The 18,855-nt window shown below is 47.5% G+C and overlaps 1 protein-coding gene across 1 annotated transcript in view; it reads left to right on the top strand.

Moving 5' to 3' along the window:
- cftr (CF transmembrane conductance regulator) overlaps positions 1-18,842 on the top strand; it is a 31,053-nt gene extending 12,211 nt beyond the window's left edge. The window contains exons 12-27 of the mRNA XM_076733756.1: positions 2,989-3,083; positions 4,282-4,368; positions 4,722-5,505; positions 5,612-5,740; positions 5,825-5,862; positions 5,976-6,262; positions 6,368-6,447; positions 6,721-6,871; positions 8,941-9,168; positions 10,379-10,479; positions 12,570-12,794; positions 13,756-13,911; positions 14,246-14,335; positions 14,503-14,675; positions 15,220-15,325; positions 15,891-18,842. Of these exons, the coding sequence (XP_076589871.1) occupies positions 2,989-3,083; positions 4,282-4,368; positions 4,722-5,505; positions 5,612-5,740; positions 5,825-5,862; positions 5,976-6,262; positions 6,368-6,447; positions 6,721-6,871; positions 8,941-9,168; positions 10,379-10,479; positions 12,570-12,794; positions 13,756-13,911; positions 14,246-14,335; positions 14,503-14,675; positions 15,220-15,325; positions 15,891-16,106 (2,946 nt within the window). The 3' untranslated portion in view covers positions 16,107-18,842. The remainder of the gene's footprint in view (positions 1-2,988; positions 3,084-4,281; positions 4,369-4,721; positions 5,506-5,611; positions 5,741-5,824; positions 5,863-5,975; positions 6,263-6,367; positions 6,448-6,720; positions 6,872-8,940; positions 9,169-10,378; positions 10,480-12,569; positions 12,795-13,755; positions 13,912-14,245; positions 14,336-14,502; positions 14,676-15,219; positions 15,326-15,890) is intronic.
- Positions 18,843-18,855: the final 13 nt, after the last annotated feature.

The raw sequence follows: 18,855 nt of genomic DNA, 5'->3' as shown, positions 1-18,855 counted from the left end.
ATGTTCTCTGCTCAGTCGTCTGTTTAGAGCCTCGGCGAGGCGTCGGGAGGGTTCAGGTTTCCCCGGTCCACATTTACACCCATTATGTCCCTCACACACACAAAGACACACATGCCTGCACATTCTCTGCCTCTCTCTCACACACACACACACACACACACACGCACACACTCGCACTCTCATAAGCCTCAGTGTTGAGTGACGTCCCCTCAGCAGAATAATGGAAATCTCTGGTTGTGTCACTGGGATGGAATATGAGCTTGCTGGTCCTCAGCGACACGGACGAGCTGTGGACAGGCCGTCGGTTTGTGACCCACTGTTAACTGATTTCATCAAAACGGTTTACATCCAGAAAAAGATGACGCTGCGTACATCAAAGTAACGCAGGTGGTATTTTTCGATACATTGTACACACTGCGGCGTACTTTAAAAAACACACTGTGTGTAAACAGGCTCAGAACGTCCAACATGCTGCACATACATGATTTAAACTCCTAATAATTAAATGATTAAAAATATTTGTTGTTGTGAATCTATGTAGTGATTATATATGATATTAATATTTAGATCTTATGGAAACATAAAGTTCATTCTGATAAATTAGTGGCTTTTTAAAAAAAAATCCACTTTCTGAATATTATTTACAGTGAAATCAAAGCAGCAGCTCGTGCAGAGGGAGACGCCGTCATATTTGTTTTCTTCCACGCCCGCCCTCCTGTGGCACTGACAGCGCCTCAGTGGTTTTGACAAAAACACAACATGTTGTCACAGCAAACAAAGCTGCCATGCAATCCTGTACCGTAAAAACCAGCCTCCATTTTGTCTTTGAGGTGAGGCGTCAAACGCTGGCGTGAGGCGTCGAAGAAAGTGAGGCGAAAAAAGCAGCGTGGAGGGGAGTCACACTGCCGGTCGGGCTGTGTCTTATATGGAAATGACAGGAGTGACAGGAAGGCTTCCTGAGTGCTTCGAGAGCACCGAGGCTGACGAACGGGAGACGATTCCTCTGAAAGTGGCAGATTGTTAAAAAGCAGTGATGCATTGTTTGCAGGAGTCTTTTGTGGGAGCTGATCGTGTCATGTGATGTCCTGTATTAGTCTGGCATCACATGTTAAAAGCACAGCTCATATTTTTCAAATGCAATGATGCAAGATTCATATCTTAAAGCACAAGCTGTTCCTATTGAATGTTTTCTCTCATAACTCAGTATTGAGACTGAGGAGAATCTGCATTAATGTTTTCTAAAATGACCCTGATTTATAATATTTGGATCTTAAAGTGCAGCGTTGACTCGTGTAAACAGACCAGCTTACAGCATCATTAGCTGCTGAAGTGTGTTGCACTTTTAATCTTAAATCCTGGGAATTAATCTGCATGATGGCAGGTTGAAATCTGGAGTTTTTCCTGTTTTTATCTGTGTTGGAGCGTTTTGTTGACTGTTCCTTTAAAAAAAAACTCAAATTTTTCAGTCACTCATAAAAATAAGATGCTGCAGCAGTAATAACTAAGAATTGGAGGTTATCGGTACCTTTAAAAAGCACCAGCACTGATTCTCTGTGCTCTGCCTGTCGCTTCGAGAGGCTACAGATGACTTCAAATGAGGAGAGAAAGTGCACGCAGGGAAAATCCCCAAGGCAACCCCGACAGGCAACTGGAGCAGATTTCTCCACACAGACGAGGGTTTTAGTGGGCTTGAGACTGTAATTCCTCACTATTGTTGCCCCCTGAAGCAGCAGACAGACTGCCGTGGGTGGTCCTCCCACTGTAAACTCATCTTTCGCCTCCTCCGGCCGCTGGCCGCTGGCCCGGCAGGTGCTTTTTGTTCACGGCGAGACACACAACATGTCTTTTTTGTGATGCTGCCTTATTTTACAAGCTGTTAAACAACGTGTTAACTTGATTCCCTGTGCGCTCCCGTCAGGACAGCGGAAGCTGCCATTAAAAAGGTAGGAAGCTTTAACGATGATCAACTTGTGCCGTCACTTCATTCGTATTGGCGTGGGCGTCCATTTTCATTATCAGTGGCCAGCGAAGGCGCTGTGTGTCTACCTGTGACATCCTTCATGTGCCTGTCCCATCTGTGGTTTGTGCTTTTTGTGTGGTTTGAACTATGACAGCAAATCTGTGATCCATGAACATGAAATCCATTTTATTAGAGGGTAAGTGTGTAGAACTTTCACGGTGATGTTGTGTTCGAACAGACTTCAGAATTAAACAGAATTACAATCATTAAAGTCTTAAATTGGTGCAATTTCATCCGTTGTCCAAACTCATTTAGCATCGCTAAAACGTCTTTTAACTGGTTTAAAGTGCTTCAAACAGCAACTGTCCACACGTGAAGAATAGTTTATCTTTGTTCTGCTTTTACACTCTGATTTTCTGGATAAAACCACATGGTGCCAACAATTTCTACTGATTCAATCTGCTGCTGGTGTGTTTGTGTCCAGTCAAAAACTGTTGCATTTCATGCAGCACTTAAATATTTGCACAAACTACACCTTGAATATAAGGTGACGGCACTTTGCAGCCCTCTGAAAGACACTTAGGCGGCAGAGAAGTGTCTCTGTGAGGTTAACATACCTGTGATGCTCTGCACAAGGACAGCAGGCCCTCATGCAGGGCAGAGGGGACAGTTCAAGACAGGTGAACAGACGACTGCACGTCACATTTCAACCTTTAATGTGTTAAAAAAGTTAGCAAGTCAACAGTTTCAGTATCTGTAGCATTTAGCTTCCTGGTCGTGCACCTCGACCCCGTGTCTAAGCATTTAACTGACACTTTGGTCATAATGTAGAAAAGAACTGAAGAAATAACGGCTGAAGGGAGAAGCAGAAGTGATCAGTTTCACTCTGATATGCGAGCGAGTCGTGGACGAGGTGGATATGAGATGTTTTCCTCAGAGCTGCTTTGACACAGTCGCTCCTGCTGTCGAACAGAAGGTGATCGTGCATGTGTGCGTTCGACCCGCTGACCCCTTGTTTTCCTCTCCAGGACTTTGCCTTGCTGCCCGAGAAAGACAAGACGCTCCTCGTCGAAGGCGGGGTGACGCTCAGCGGCGGACAAAAGGCTCGCCTCGGCCTGGCCAGGTACTTCCTGTTAGCACGCCTCATTCACACCCACACCTCTGCTGATCAGTCATCGTAACAATCGTTCGCCATCCTTCAAGCGACCAAGGACAAAAAGACAAAAATAGAACATGACTCAGGATTTGAGTCATCCTCCTAATTGATGAAGAGCTATTAAAAGCTCTGAGGAGGTAAACACAGCAAGTGAAGAGTTGTTTTGTGTTTTTTTTTAGACGTCAGCAGGTTGATTATGTTACGTTTCAGTTCCCTTTGTAGTTTTCAGAAGGACTTTAAAGCGTGTAGGATGTAGAGGCACCTAGAGGTGAAGCTGCAGACTGCAACCAGCCGCCTCACACTCCCATACAGCTGAAAGGCGCTTTCCTGTGCTGGTGTTTGGTTTGTCCGTCGTGGGCTACTGTAGAAACACAGCAGCGCAACACGGCAGAGCTCAAGAGCTCAGGCAAAGGTGCTGAAAGCGTACTAATAGATCCCCTTAAATCATACACATTGGACCTTTAAAGGGGCGACGTTTCAGCTGCTCCACATCACATTGATGAAGAGAGCAACTCACAGGAAATAAGTGACTGAAGGAAACACCCAGCAGCGTGTTTTCCTGCACACACGCTGTCATTCACAATGAATGACTTCAATCTCAGCGCCATAAACTAATCACTGTTATCAGCATCGTAATCACCAGCACTTCGTTGGTAAGAGGTCCAGTTCCTTGTAAGCCAATAAAAACACCTGCTGAATATCTGGGTTTTGACGCCACTGGCAGTGCTTCAAGTGTCAGCACTGGTTCCAGACGGCGTAAAGAATCACTCATAACCTGCCAAAGCTGATCCAGAAGCCTTCACCTATCGCTCTTATCTGTTTGTCTGCCGGCACTAACGTTGGTCTTTATGGCCTTCCATTGTAATGCCGAGTGCTTTCTACGGCCTCAGAGGAGCTTTATGGCTCCATTAAATCTGTGTTGAGATTACAGCAGTCAGACGCTCCCATATTCCCATGCATTATTTATTGGTGAATGGTCCTGAGATCAATTTGCTGCCACTCACTGGTTTTTGACTTCTTCCGTAACTGTAAACACTCACTGGGATTGATTTACCTCCACAGAGACTCCACTTCCTCATTGGCTCTGTTTTGACAGGGTTCTCTGTTGCTTTCTTTTGTTATTTCTCCTTCTCACCTGAACATTTATGTGTGCTTTCTCCCTCAGGGCTGTGTACAAAGATGCAGACCTCTACCTGCTGGACGCACCTTTCACCCACCTGGACATCGTGACGGAGAAAGAGATCTTTGAGAAGTGTGTATCCCAACAGAGAGTCTTTGATGTGGAGGAGGTGGGGGTGGTTGAGCTGCACTTTAAGTTCAAGGTCAAGGTTATCTCTTGTTGTGTCAGACACGCTGGGGTTGGTGAGTTATGGCTGCTTCATCAAACTGTAACCTTCTCAGGAAAGGGGATTTTTTTTTTCTTAAGTCCAGCAAAAGCGAATTATCCTTTGATGAAATGTGGATTTTGGCAATCTTTCAGAGGGGAGAAGAATTTTGGTTAAGTAGTCGAAGCCTGAACATAGTCGCAGCAGTAAGCACAGAGAGTTTGTTAGTTGTTGCTTATTTATTTTCTTCACAATCCTCATTTTCTGCATCGCCACACAGATGCGTCTGCAAACTCATGGCCTCCAAGACGCGCATTGTGGTCACCAGCAAGTTGGAGCATCTGAAACGAGCTGACAAAATCCTCCTCCTGCACAACGGAGACTGCTACTTCTACGGCACCTTCTCGGAGCTGCAGGCCCAGCGGCCGGACTTCAGCTCCCTCCTCCTCGGCCTGGAAGCCTACGACAACATCAACGCGGAGCGACGCAGCTCCATCCTCACAGAAACCCTCCGCAGGGTTTCCATCGATGAAACCGCCAGCTTCCGCGGCCCAGAGACGATCCGCCAGTCCTTCCGCCAGCCGCCGCCTCCAATAATCGTTTCTGGATCCCAAGGCCATCCTGGAGGGGATGGCTACCCAGAAAAACGCAAGCAGTCCCTCATCCTCAATCCTCTGGCGGCGGCTCGTAAGTTCTCCTTCATCGGGAACTCCCAACAGACCGCGAACACTCCCCAGACGGCGGAGGACGGGGTCCGCGAACTCTCTGAGAGGAAATTCTCTGTCGTGCCTGAGGATGATCAAGTAGAGGAGGTGCTCCCCAGGGGGAACTTGTACCACCACGGGCTGCAGCACCTCAACGGGCAGCGGCGCCAGTCTGTCCTGGCGTTCATCACCAGCTCTCAGGGCCAGGAGCGCAGGGAGCAGATACAGTCCTCCTTCAGAAAAAAGCTGTCCATCACACCGCAGTGCGAGCTGGCGTCCGAGCTGGACATTTACGCCCGCCGCCTGTCCAAGGACAGTGTCTATGACATCAGTGAGGAAGTGGACGAAGAGGACATGGAGGTAGAGCTTTTTACAGTTTATCTTTAGAACGAACATCCACAAGATGTCCTTGATCCTGTAGCTCAGGAGGGTCTGTGTGGTGAACGAGTCTTGTGTGTCTTCACAGCAATGCTTCGCCGATGAACGTGAGAACATCTTTGAAACTACCTCATGGAGCACTTACCTGCGCTACATCACCACCAACAAGAGCTTAGTCTACGTCCTCGTTTTCATCCTCTTTGTCTTTGTCATTGAGGTAAAATCACCTGCATTGTCGTTTTTTTTAATTATTATGTGGATTTAATCAACGCTAAATGTTTTTTTTTCTTTCCACCATCAGGTTGCTGGTTCAGTCATTGGCATTTTCCTCATCACAGAGTACGTGTCATGTTTCATGAGAGACTGAAACAGCAGAAGACATTAGTGCCAGCGTTGTTTATGGTACAAACTATGATCTGTTTCATCCTCAATCCTGTGCTCTGTCCTACCAGCACGATCTGGAGGGACGGCGCCAACCCTTCATCACCCAACTACATCGACGAGCAGCACCCCAACGCCTCGTCGCCCCCCGTCCACCTGGCCGTCATCGTCACACCGACCAGCGCTTACTACATCATCTACATCTACGTGGCCACGTCGGAGAGCGTGCTGGCCTTGGGATTCTTCAGGGGTCTCCCATTAGTGCACACGTTACTCACGGTGTCCAAAAGGCTGCATGAGCAGATGCTTAGCGCTGTAATACGAGCCCCCATGGCCATACTCAACACTATGAAGACAGGTGATTCTCAGTTTTTTAATTAAAAAAAAGAAAAACACAGAAAATGTCATTGAAATATTGTGGTAGAGTCACTGCAAAGCCTGAGTTTTTCCTGATTTCTTCCAGGCCGGATCATGAACAGATTCACCAAGGACATGGCCACCATAGATGACATGCTGCCTCTGGTGCTGTTTGACCTCATACAGGTATTTAACCGCACAATGGAAGACAATAAGGATGCATAACATCGCTCTGCTGCAAGTTCCTGCATTTACATTGACAGTATTGTCACGTTCACTCCAAACGTCTCATAGATGTTTGTGAAATGTCAGTGTGGCTCGTGCTTCATTTGAATGTTGCTCTGACGCTCACTCAGGTTTTAGAGGAAGGAAACAAATCCAGACCTCTTTTATTCAGACATGTTTCCCTGTTAGCTTACCTCTGCAGCTCATCGTGCTTTTTCCCCCCCTCCACACCAGCTGACACTGATTGTTACAGGCGCCATCTTCACTGTGTCCATCATGCGGCCTTACATCTTCATCGCCGCGATCCCGTTGGCTGTCATCTTCGTAATCCTCAGAAAGTACTTCTTACGAACTGGACAGCAGCTCAAGCTACTGGAGGCTGAAGGTGGGTGGTGGTGGTGGTGTGTGTGTGTGTGTGTGTGTGTGTGTGGGGGGGGGGGGGGGGGGGGGGTAGGAGTGGGCTCTTAAGCTGCTCTGCATTAGAAATCCATTTGCATTGTGGTTAAAATATGTTTTTGAAGGAGGCCGTCCTGCTGAAGTATCCTTGAGTAACTTATTCCTAAAGATTAGTAACTTCTGCATTTTTATTTCTCTCTTATCTGAAAGTACAATCAGAGCGAGAGTTAAGAAGCAGGACAGCAGACAGAAAAGGGATCGCAGAAGTTCAAATGTTCAGGAGTAAAAGTGAGAACATGAAGCCTATAGAGTGAACAGAGGAAGTGAGACTTGGGCGCCGACGCCACAGTCGGTGTAGCTGCCCGTCAGCAGGCAGAGCTGCTGGATGGCCCGGGGCCAAGGGGGCAAAGGTCAGGCTGAAGAACAAAAACATGACAGAGGAAGGGTTGATGGAGAGGATGGATGGGCTGCCGCAGAGGGGCGGGAACAGCTAAAGGAAGTGAGGCGTGTGAATAACATAAGCGCCATCCTCCGATCAGCAAAGAGTTTGGTATCAATGTGGAAACAGTTTCTAAAAGCTTTTGACGTATTAGACTTGTTTTCCTCATTTGAGCCCCTTTGTGACATCAGTGGGTTTGTGGGGGTGCATCTGCAGCACAAGCACAGTCTTACAATAAGTGGTGGGATGCAGAAATCATAACTCATTGCTGGGATTGTTGTGACCGGGGGTCGAGCTGCAGGTGGCACTTTCAGTCAGCACCATCAGACCTGTAGCAGACACTTCAGTGGAAAGCTCATCGTCTTAAAGAGGAGAATGAGCTCGATCGTCTCCGCCGCTGTGCTGCAGTCCGTCGCTTCACACATAAAAACCTCTTAAAGCATAAGAGACCTTTGACTGAAGAGAAGAAGTGCCAAAATCCTCAATATTCATTGCACGTTGCTCTCTTGCGCTAAGATTTAGCTTTGGAGTTCATCAGCGCGGTGGAGGCCGGAGGACGCGATGCCTTCAGGCGCTTTGATTTGCACTTTGGCACACAGACCCCTCCTCCTGACGGCAGAGGGTCGAGCTCAGAGAAGAGGAGGTGTTGACAGTCCGCAGTGATTTCTGCTGCTTGTTTCACGGCTGCCTTCTCATAAAGGCTCTGTGCTGACTCATGTTCTTTCCTTCCTGTTACCTTCATCATTGTTTTGTGCACACTGGGAAGCCGGCTTGTCAGCTGCAGCGTTCGGCTGCCAAACCGTGCTGTAATTCTGCATCTGATGATGCTCTGTCAGATCGCCCAGTGGAACATCAACATGGTAGAATAGGATAGAATAAGCGTATATTTACAAAAATCAGAGGCTGTTGTGATTGTGAAGGCGGGTATTAAATTGCATTTTCTGTTAAAAGGGTCTTAAAAAGCTTAGATTTAATTCCATTAATCCCACAGAAGCTTTGCTATTACTTGATAATATTAATGATCTACAAAGAGATTTTTTAAATTCCAGTTAAATCATATTCTCATGTAGCAATTACTACAAAAACTACATAATTTAAAGTTTTATAATATATATCAAGATACTGAAAAAAGCAGTTACACATGAGAGCACATCAGCCTCAGGGCTGAAGTGCAGCTCTGTGCAGCCACAGTGAGAAACACCTCGCTGGACTGCTGACGAAGATGCCGCTCTGTGTTTTTTGGACTTCCCGTGTACGTTCTCGACTCTGCCGCTGAATGTGTGCGCCGGCGATGGCGGCGGGGTGTTTCCAGAGCACGCCGGGGTCAGAGAGATGAGCCGAGCCGGGATTTCCTCCAACCCCATCCTGGTGTCGCTGCCTCTGGTGTCGCAAGCGGCAAAATAGTGGAAATTCTGCGTTTTAGTCCCTCAGATGATTACTGCAGTGTTTTTGCTCTTTGGCAGCGTTGTTTTGTTTACATTACTAAAAGGAAAGCGGCGTCCAAAAGTCCAGCTGAACAGTTTTATTATTGACAGCGCGCGAGTCAGAAGTGAAGCAGTCAGATGGTTACTGATGAATATACAAGCTACGTCATATCTAACATATCTCCTCTCCTGCAGCTCGTAGCCCCATCTTCTCCCACCTCATCATCTCACTGAAGGGTTTGTGGACCATTCGGGCGTTCGGGCGTCAGACCTACTTCGAGACGCTCTTCCACAAGGCGCTGAACACGCACACGGCCACCTGGTTCCACTACCTGGCCACGCTGCGGTGGTTCCTGTTTCGCTGCGACATGATCTTCGTCCTGTTCTTCACCGCCGCCGCCTTCATCGCTGTGGGAACCAACCGTGAGTGACAGATGACTGGTTGAATGTATGGATTGTGCAGTTTTTAGATTGATTCATGAAGCACTCTGCAGCACAGGGTTGTACAGCGAAACAAAGGCCAGCTTTTCTGGTGGCGTGTGGAGGTTAAAGCGTCTCACAGCCTGAGGAAAGAAGCTGCTCTGTAGTCTGGTGATATGGCAGCAGATACTTGTGCATCGCTTGTCAGGCGGCAGCAGGGGGAACAGGATGTGGTTGGGGTGGGTTCGTCTTTTAGCTCGGTCACTGATATCACTCGTGCTCGGTAGCTGTGTGCCAGTTATGTTCTGGGTGGTTTGAATCACCTGCTGCAGAGCCATCCGGCGCTTTGGAGCCATTTCACAGATGTCAGTCATTGAGGTAAATTGAGGTATTTGCCTCCAAATCTAACCCTAACCCAGGTCACAGAATTTCACCTGTGCTGCTCAAAGCATTGAAACATATAATACTGCTACTGAAGCACTCTCTTTCTCTGGAGTTTTCCTCAATGCTTTGAACAAAACAGACCTATTTTGGGGGGAAAGTTTCAGAGGTGAATACGTCAAAAGCCAATTAAACTGAAACTATCTGCCTGGCTAGAAACCAGCAATGAGTACAAGGAGAAAATAGGTTTGTAGGATTTGGAGAACTGACTCTACCACAAACAATCAGAATAACACAGTTGAATGGTTTTCATATTACAGCAGTGATTTACGCTCCAAATGAGGTGAAACTGAGTGAGTGTCATTGAGGGAATGAGAGCAGCAGTTTGCACACATAAAACCCAGGAAGGAACGTCCTCGTGAGTAAACACCTCATTATTTTCCACGGGGCCGATCGAGCGAAGGAGCCTCGGCCTTATCTGCGCGTGACAGCGCGTCCAGTCCGATATCAGGATCATAACTGCTGGAATGCCACCGGATAAAATGTCATGTACAATAGGAAGCGAGTGTGCGCGCGCCAGTGTGTGTACATGTGTGTGTGTGTACTTGTGTTTCCCATTTAATCAAACACACACAAACAAACGTGCTGTTGCGTCATAGCCTGTCATTATGCTGAGAGCACATTAAAGGGTCATTTCACAGCTCATTAGTTTCCAATAGAGCCAGTAGCAGAGCTGCAGTACCTGAGTGCTGCTCTGACATCAGAGAGAGCAGCTCAGATTGACAATATTGATGAGTGTGTGTGTGTTTGTGTGTGTGTTTGCACTCTGCAGAGGACAAACCAGGGGAGATTGGCATCATCGTGGCCCTGGCCATGCTCATCCTGGGGACTTTCCAGTGGGCTGTCATCACCAGCATCACTGTGGACGGACTGGTATGTGGTTCACACACATGAGAATCCGTCATCGCAGCAACACCTGACTGACATTAACATACCAGGCAACCAGTGGCCAGTCAGCGGCGTGTCAAGCGTTACAAACACACACATCACCGCAGGGCTTTGCTGAACGTGTACAGGTTCGTTTTTTAACACCTATGTCAGCAACCAGATCTGTGCAGAAGCTTCATGCCCATCTGGTGCTCAGCCTTCCCACATCTCCCCACAACCCTCCAATCCCTCGTTCATTAAACCCACTCCGCGTCGAAGTTCGCGAGCAGTTCAGAGCTCCGGTGCTCCGACCCGCTGGAGGATCCTGACGTCGCTCGGCTCTGATCCCAGAGTCGAGGAGTGAACTCCCTGCACGTGTTCTGCTGCAGACTGAAGATTGAGTGCGCTTATTGAAGCCCTTTTAGACAAAAGCATCGGCCAAATGAATTCTGAATTCATCTAGATGCCACGCACACTTTCTGAGTGAGTCGTTCCGGTTTGCAAGTTTTACATTTGTGTGTTTTTTCCCACATTTTCACACAATCTGGAAGCCCAGTCGCTGCTAATCCAGCTGTTACCCTTTGGACAGTCACAGGACAGACATGAGACACAGGACGTCACCAGCTGCGTCTCTTCAACAGTCACAAAATAGGATTCACCCCCGTCAGCTTCCTACATGCAAACACAGCTAAATGTGTTGGAGCTGGAACAGTTTGGATTCAGATTTTTACCCATAATTCTTCTCTCCATGAAGCTCAGACCGTAGAGCGGTTAATTGCATGATTGGTGGTTTGGTTCCCGACTCCTCTCGTCCACCTGACGGAGTGACCAAATTACTCCTCAAGTGGAGAGAAAATCGTCATTTTGGACAAAAGCGTCATCGCTGTGTGCCATCCTCTATCTTCCTCTTGTTCTGTGGAACAGCAGTTAATGCCACTTCACCACCTGTTACCCCCGTTCAGAGGGTGTTTCAGAGGGCGAGAAGGAAGAACAGGGTGAACCCAGCGGTCACTGCTGCTTATGAAGACTGTGCGAGGCTCTTTTGAACCAGTTTGTACCCATCCAGCGGTTGTTTTCTCTCACATTCTGGTTAGCGGAGCAGACAGAGCTTATCACAGAGCAGGACGTTTTGTTCTGCGTGCGCACACACACACACACACACACACACACACACACACACACACACACACACACACACACACACACACAATGGTGGTGGTGGTGGTTTGTGTTTGGGGGAGTTTTCAGTGTTCTTCACACTGACTGATCTTCTAATATAAGAAAAGAGCTCGTAGCAGCGACTCCCTCTGAATAACACGCTCAGTGACGCTAAGAGCAGCTGCTCAGATCCCTCTCAAGCACACGTGGGTTGAAAACCGCGTCTCCAAAATGATCTCAAGAAAACAGTCCTGTTTTAATCCTTATGAAAATGTTCATTTCAGAAAACTCCAGCTGTTTTTTAAAATGTTTTTTTTAGCTTAACAAGCAGGAAAAATTCTCTGTAATGCTTTATGTTAAGGTACACATGCACACCATGAACTAGTGCTTATTAGCATGCGTATTGGTAGCATATTGGCTATTTATTAGTCATTATAAAGCACTTATTAATGCCTCATTCTGGGGTTAGGATCAGGTATTTACTTCCTACCAAAAAGCAGTAATTAGGAGGGCAGTCATGCAGAATAAGGCATTAAGAAGTGCTTTAGAATTACTAACAAAGGGACAATATGCTACCAATATGCATGTGAATAAGCAACTAGTCGATGTTAATGTTTGCAGCTCAACTTAAAGTCAAACACTTCAGTCCAGAATCACAGAATTCAAAGATCCATCCATTAAAAAGTGTGTGTAAAAAGCTGGTTTCATGCTGTTAAGTACAATGTTTCAGTTAAAACAGGAAAAATATGAATAACAAGGGACTGAATGACAGCAGCAAAATGTGATCAATTCCACTGTTGACCACCAGGAGCAGTGTTGGTCTGTGGTTACACAAAAGTCATCTGGTGACTGAAAAGCTGCTGGTTTACCAAACCAGCTCTGGGTGACCTCCAGAGGACCCTCCTCACCCTCTCTCCCCCCTCTCACCCCCCTCTCAGATGCGTTCAGTGGATCGGGTGTTCAAGTTCATCGACCTGCCGTCGGAGGAGCCGCTGCCGGGGAAGTCCGGAGGTAAAGGAGACCTCGTCATCGACAACCCTCACGCCCAAGACTGCTGGCCCAACCGCGGCCAGATGGACGTCAGCGGCCTCACTGTGAAGTACACGGAGGCCGGGCGCGCCATCCTCAGCGACATCTCCTTCTCTGTGGAGGGGGGGCAGAGCGTAAGTCCTGAGTGATGGCTGAAGGGAGTGTGTGAGTGTGTGTGAGTGTGTGTGAGTGTGTGAGTGTGGCTTAATGAAACTTGGCAGAGTGATGCACGTTAGCACAGAGGGGCGCTGCAGTGAAGGGGTCAGAGAGAGGTCACAGCAAGGTGACTTTCCAGCCAGGAGCGCGGCTGTGTCATGTGAGCTGGCATGTTTTAGTGATTAAAGCTGCTGCAGCCACGATTTTTCTATTAACACTGGATCAAAGGAGTCACTGTGTGGACGGGTTCCTCCTACTGGCAGCTCTCCTGAGTGATTCAGCCACTTTCAGCTCGTTGTTTTGGTTTTCTGGCCGCTTGCTATTAAGTTTGAGTTGTGTAAAGAGGCTCTTTGCTCGCAAGCAGCCATAGAAACGTGGAGCACGAGGTGATTTCAAAGCCATATGCACTCAGAGCTGAACTCTCTCCCATCTGTCTGCATTTCAAATGTCTTGTGCTGTTTCATTAGGGCAGAGTAGCTCTCAGTGGAAAGAGAGAAAACATGTAATATGTGACCGCTCTGCCTGTCTCTCTGCTCCTGGCAGTAATTACAGTCAGTATGAGCTCCTCATAATGAATCCTGGAGGACAGCAGAGCTCAGTGAGTGTCAGCACTTCAGCCTCGTCCCATTAGCTTCTCTACAGCCTCCTGATAAATGGATTAATTGTTGCTGTGAGGCTGCAGAAGAAAACACAGGGAGCTTTTACAGTCTGAAACGCCTCACAGCAGGAGTTCAATGCACAGAGTATACTTTATACTATATGTACTGCATGCTGTGCAGTATACGTACATGCAGTATGTACATAATCCTAAGTATGCGTACTTGGATAGATGCATGCACTAGAAAGTAGTGAATGAGCTAATTAAGCTTTTAGTTAAGATGGAAATGTGCTAGCAAATGAAAATATTGTGCGTGTGTGCGTGTGTGTGTGTGTGTGCAGGTGGGCCTGCTGGGTCGAACCGGTTCAGGGAAGAGCACCCTGCTCTCCGCTCTGCTGCGTCTCGCCTCCACTGATGGAGAAATCTCCATTGACGGCGTCTCGTGGAGCTCCGTCTCCCTGCACACCTGGAGGAAGGCCTTCGGGGTGGTGCCGCAGGTACGTCTACGTCTGCAGAGACGCCTTTCAACAAGACGCACGGCGTGCAAAGGCTGCCGCTTCACAGTTTGTGTGTTGTCGTAGTGTTTCTGTTTTCAAACCTGGAGATTTGTTCGTTAATAAAGTGCTGACTGCAGCATTTCATTTCCTGTGGTGTCACTTCCTCACACCTCGTCAAGTCGTGTTAATGCTTGTGGAAGTTGTCGGACTGAGAGGTGTGAGTCAGTTTGTGGCCTTTAATCATTATTTTAAATAGGAAACAAACACAAACAGCTCACTGTGAAGCAGTTCCCTGGTCTCTGTGCCGACTCTGTGGTTTCAATGTTTTGAACAGAAAGTCTTTATCCTGACCGGCACTTTCCGGATGAACCTGGACCCACACGGACGTTACAGTGACGAGGAGCTGTGGAGGGTCGCTGAGGAGGTGAGGCTCGGTTTTGTCTCAAAGGAAAATATCTACTAAAAGCTGTTTTCATTGACATCAGGCTTATCAGATGAACTGTGTTTGAACAGTCCTAAAAATGTCGGCAGTGTCAGAGTGGTCTCGTTTAGATCAAGCAGCGCGTCCTCAGATTTGTCGCGTGTCCTCAGGTGGGCCTGAAGTCGGTGATCGAACAGTTTCCGGACAAGCTGGACTTCCAGCTGGAGGACGGAGGCAACGTGCTGAGCAACGGGCACAAACAGCTGCTGTGTCTGGCCCGTTCCATCCTCAGCAAGGCCCGCATCCTGCTGCTGGACGAGCCCTCCGCCTACCTCGACCCCATGTCAGTGTTCACGCCCGCACACACTCCTCCCTGCAGGATAAACCTGCAGTCAGGCTCAGATAGAAGTGACCTCTGCACTCACACTAGTTTCTGCACAGCTGATACCTGAAAGAGATCCAGGGTTTGTGTGGATTTCCTGTGTGAGTGTGTGCGTGCGTGTGTGCGTGTGTGCGTGCGTGCGTGCGTGCGTGCGCGTGTGCGTGTGTGTGTGTGTGTGGCATCCTGAGGTCACAGTGTGGCAGAAGTCACCCAAATTCAACATGTGCCGTGTTCCTGTCAATGCATATGGTGACAATCTCAAGTGCTTACAGTAATTCAGACTGTGTGTGTGTGTGTGTGTGTGTGTGTGTGTGTGTGTGTGTGTGTGTGTGTGACCATATGTGCAGATAGTAAATGAAGCCTGTAATGAGCTGAGGCTCAGTGCTGCCTGCTCTTTCATGTCGGCCGCAAGGAAGAGAATGCTAAGCTAACGTGTTAGCAGTACAGAGAGACGACGATGATGATGATGATGATGGTGATGTTGTGTTTGTGTGTGTGTGCGCAGAACGTTGCAGGTCCTGAGGAAGACCCTGAAGCAGGCGTTCTCCGGCTGCACCGTCATCCTATCAGAACACAGAGTGGAGCCGCTGCTGGAGTGTCAATCATTCCTGGTGAGGTTAACGTTGAGTTTGGATTCTGCAGATGGTTTCCGCTGACGTTTTAAAGCTCAGGTGTTCGTAGAAGCTTCTGAAACCCCATCAGCCTTTTATGAAGCGATGAGGGAATGTTGAATCTCTCATGTTGGGCGTGGGCCTCTGCACACATTAGCCATTTTGCTTCAGGTGCTTTGGGTTCTTCCTGGTGAGTCATTGTCTCAACATGATGCATCTGACTTATCTCAGGTCATCTTTCTCTCTTTGCACACGTTTCACTCTGATGACTCTGTGAGGCAAAAAACATCTTTAAAAAGCCAAGTTGACATTAAATGTCTCACCGGATAAAGACGTGAGGACATTTTATATCCGAAAGATCAAAGGTCAGATTTACCGTGACATCATACCGTTGTGCAGAAACACTTTTCTGGCCGTTATTCGGCACCGTAACTCAGGATCAGAAGGGCCGACTGCAGCTCTCCATCAGTCCTCTGTCCTCCTGAGATGAGTCTGGACGGCTGGATGTAAAGATTAGACGCTCACGTAAACAGTAACCGTCTTCTCCTCCCTGGCGTCTGTGCAGATGATCGAGGGCAGCTCCATGAAAACCTACGACTCCATCCAGAAGCTGCTGAACGAGACGAGTCACCTGAAACAGGCCATGAGCCCCGCCGACCGGCTCCGCCTCTTCCCCACGCTTCACCGCCTCAACTCCAGCAAGAGGGCGCCGCCGCAGGCCGCCAAGATCTCGTCTCTGCCAGAGGAGGCCGAGGACGACGTCCACGACACTCGCCTTTGACCGGCCAGGCACTCAAACACACACACACACACACACACACATGGCTGTCACTCTGGACAACAACAAGGCAGTGATCAGCGTTCTCATGCTCATGATTTTGGGTCAAAGAAGCAAATATGAAACATTTCTGAGCCGTTACTGCTCCAAAATACCAGTGAAACCACCTCTTGACCACGAGGGGACTCTAAAACTCTCCACCACAGAAGAACTCGACTCACACTGAGTCTTAATTGACTAAAGCCTAAACTTTATTTTATATTTACATTCAACAAAATTGACTTCTTTACACTTTCTTTTTATCTGATTGGCCCTCATACACACACTGTATATCACACACACGTGAAGACAGACGACACACAGCAGAGAGCTTCTGTCCACACACACACACACTCGCACACACACAGCTGCTGACGTCACACAACGAGGCTGATGTGTGGAGCTCTCTGACAGAGTGGCAGAGGATGTTTCGCACACTCGATGGATTAAATTCTGCACGAACGAGGTGACAGAACTAGAACCTCAAGTTACACGAAGTACGTGTGAAACTACAACACATCCGCAGGTTTAGACTGTAGAACCGTGATTCTGAAGGAGGGACGCTGTGTGAAACAAACATATCAACGTCTGAGCTCATCAGCTTCATTGATTTCTGTAAATATCTGCTTGTTCTGAATCTGATGATCATGATTGGGTATGAAAGGGTTCGTCCTGGAAAGGCTCAGTCGTTCACCTCTTTGTGAACACATGATTAACACATGAGCTCAGGAAGACTTCAGAGAACTGTTTGTGTGGAAATGATTCTGTTTCCATCCACGTTTCACACACAGTCTCAGCTCTTTGGAATCAGGTTGTTTGAAGGTGAAACTGAATTTTAAAACTTTGCCCGTGTGAGAAATCTACAGGTTCCCGAATTTAAGGGACGATCTTAGTAATGTGCCACTGATGATGATGTACACTAAGCTCATAACAACATGTCTAAAAATCCATAGTCCAGTCTGACCAGCTGGACACTTTGTTGTTGGACTATTTAAAGTGCCTTTGCAGGTTTCTGACCGGCAGGTGTTTTCAGGGGTTCAACAAACTGTGTGAGAGTTTCTCCTCTGAGGCCAAAACTTTGTATTTGCTTTGAGAAAGCACGAATCATGTCACAGTTTTTGCATAATTGTTTGAGCAGCATTTTAAACGGTTTGAACTCCGGGATTACTTTTCTTAAAAAACGTTCTGACTCGTTTTCACCGCAGCCTTTAAACTGAACCCAGAACAGCAGCCGCCGCAGAGGTCTGGTTCATCGTATGCATCTAACATGAAGCTCAGCAGGAGCTCAGAAAGCACAACTTTAACGTAACTGCAGCCAATGAGAGCAGCTTCAGGTAGCCAGCAGGACTTTAGCCTTCGTCCACGGTAAAGTGCAGCTCGCAGCGGGAGCGTCACTGTCAGTCACTCCTTCATCTCACAGAGCAAATACCGCTTCTGTTTTATCCACATGTACAAATCTCCACCACCTCCAGCACACACGTCGATACCCAAACCCTGCTGTTCTGTTCCTGTGGCACACGGCTTCACAACCTCCACATGAGGCCAAATCACACAAACATCCCATCGTCTGCATGTTCACTGATGAGCTGGGATCTATAACGATTGATCGAGGAGCGGGTTCACCATCAGTGTCCTGACAATACTTCAAAAACATGTAAAACTGTGTTTCCGTTGGCTTTGTGATATTAACCTGATGATCTGAAAACCCCGCGGTCACATTTTACTGTGGAAACTTTGATTTTTAGAAAACATTATTTCTATAATCACTGAATCAAAACAAGCTTTGTCACAAACCTGCGTTTAACGTCATCGCACGGCTTTGAAGTATGAAATCAGTACTCGATGAACGTTTGTCGTGATCAGGAAGCTTGAACGAGTTTAGTTTTTAAGACAGATGAAGCACATATCAGGCTGCAAACAGACAAAAACAAACCGCAGCAGTTCAGCAGCGAACCGTCAGACTTCTGCAGCGGCTTCAAGGCGCTGAAGTATCTTATGAGCATTTGCTCGGTCTGACCCTGCAGTAACTCCACTGCCATCCACACACACACACACACACACACACACACACACACACCAACAGGAAACGTGGCGCTGCTGGCTGCCTCTGCTAACGAGCCATGACTCAGATCCCCTTACTTTTCTATCTGAATGCACTTTAGAGACACCCCGCGGTACTCGTCAGCTTCCACAGCAAGGAAACGGTCAAATGACGGAATGCTGTCCGGCGGAGCTGTGGGATCGTGACCTTTGATAACAAACGATGCTTTTCACTTTCATTTTTCCACCTCTGTCGCTCGATGAGTTCTAGAAACGTGGAATCCATCAACAAACAAACATTTTCTAGGTGAAATAAAGTATATTTTTGCAGAGCGTTGCTGTACAAACATTTAGCTTTTCTTTTTTCATCACTTTCCGAGTTCTGCCTGAACTTCCCTCAGAAACTGGAAAGCATTTTGACTCCTCTAACATCGCTTTGTTTCCTTTGGGTGTGTTGCTCCTTTCGTACTGAATAATAGTTTTGTAAAGCAGCGATGCAGAAAATGAAGGTACCACGGAGACATACCTTAACTGTGACGACAGATTATTTTTTACAGAGTAAATTAAGAACAAAGCTGTTTCTTACTCATAGGAAAGGGACACAGAACAATGTCCAAAAATGTGTAAATGTGTATTTGTTCAATCAACTATATTTCCAGTAAAACTAAAGATT

This window comes from Chaetodon auriga, chromosome 6 (genome assembly GCF_051107435.1).
Source record: "Chaetodon auriga isolate fChaAug3 chromosome 6, fChaAug3.hap1, whole genome shotgun sequence".
NCBI classification, from domain to species: domain Eukaryota; kingdom Metazoa; phylum Chordata; class Actinopteri; order Chaetodontiformes; family Chaetodontidae; genus Chaetodon; species Chaetodon auriga.
Note: the sequence above shows the minus strand (reverse complement) of the source record. Positions and strands in the feature narration are given on the sequence as shown.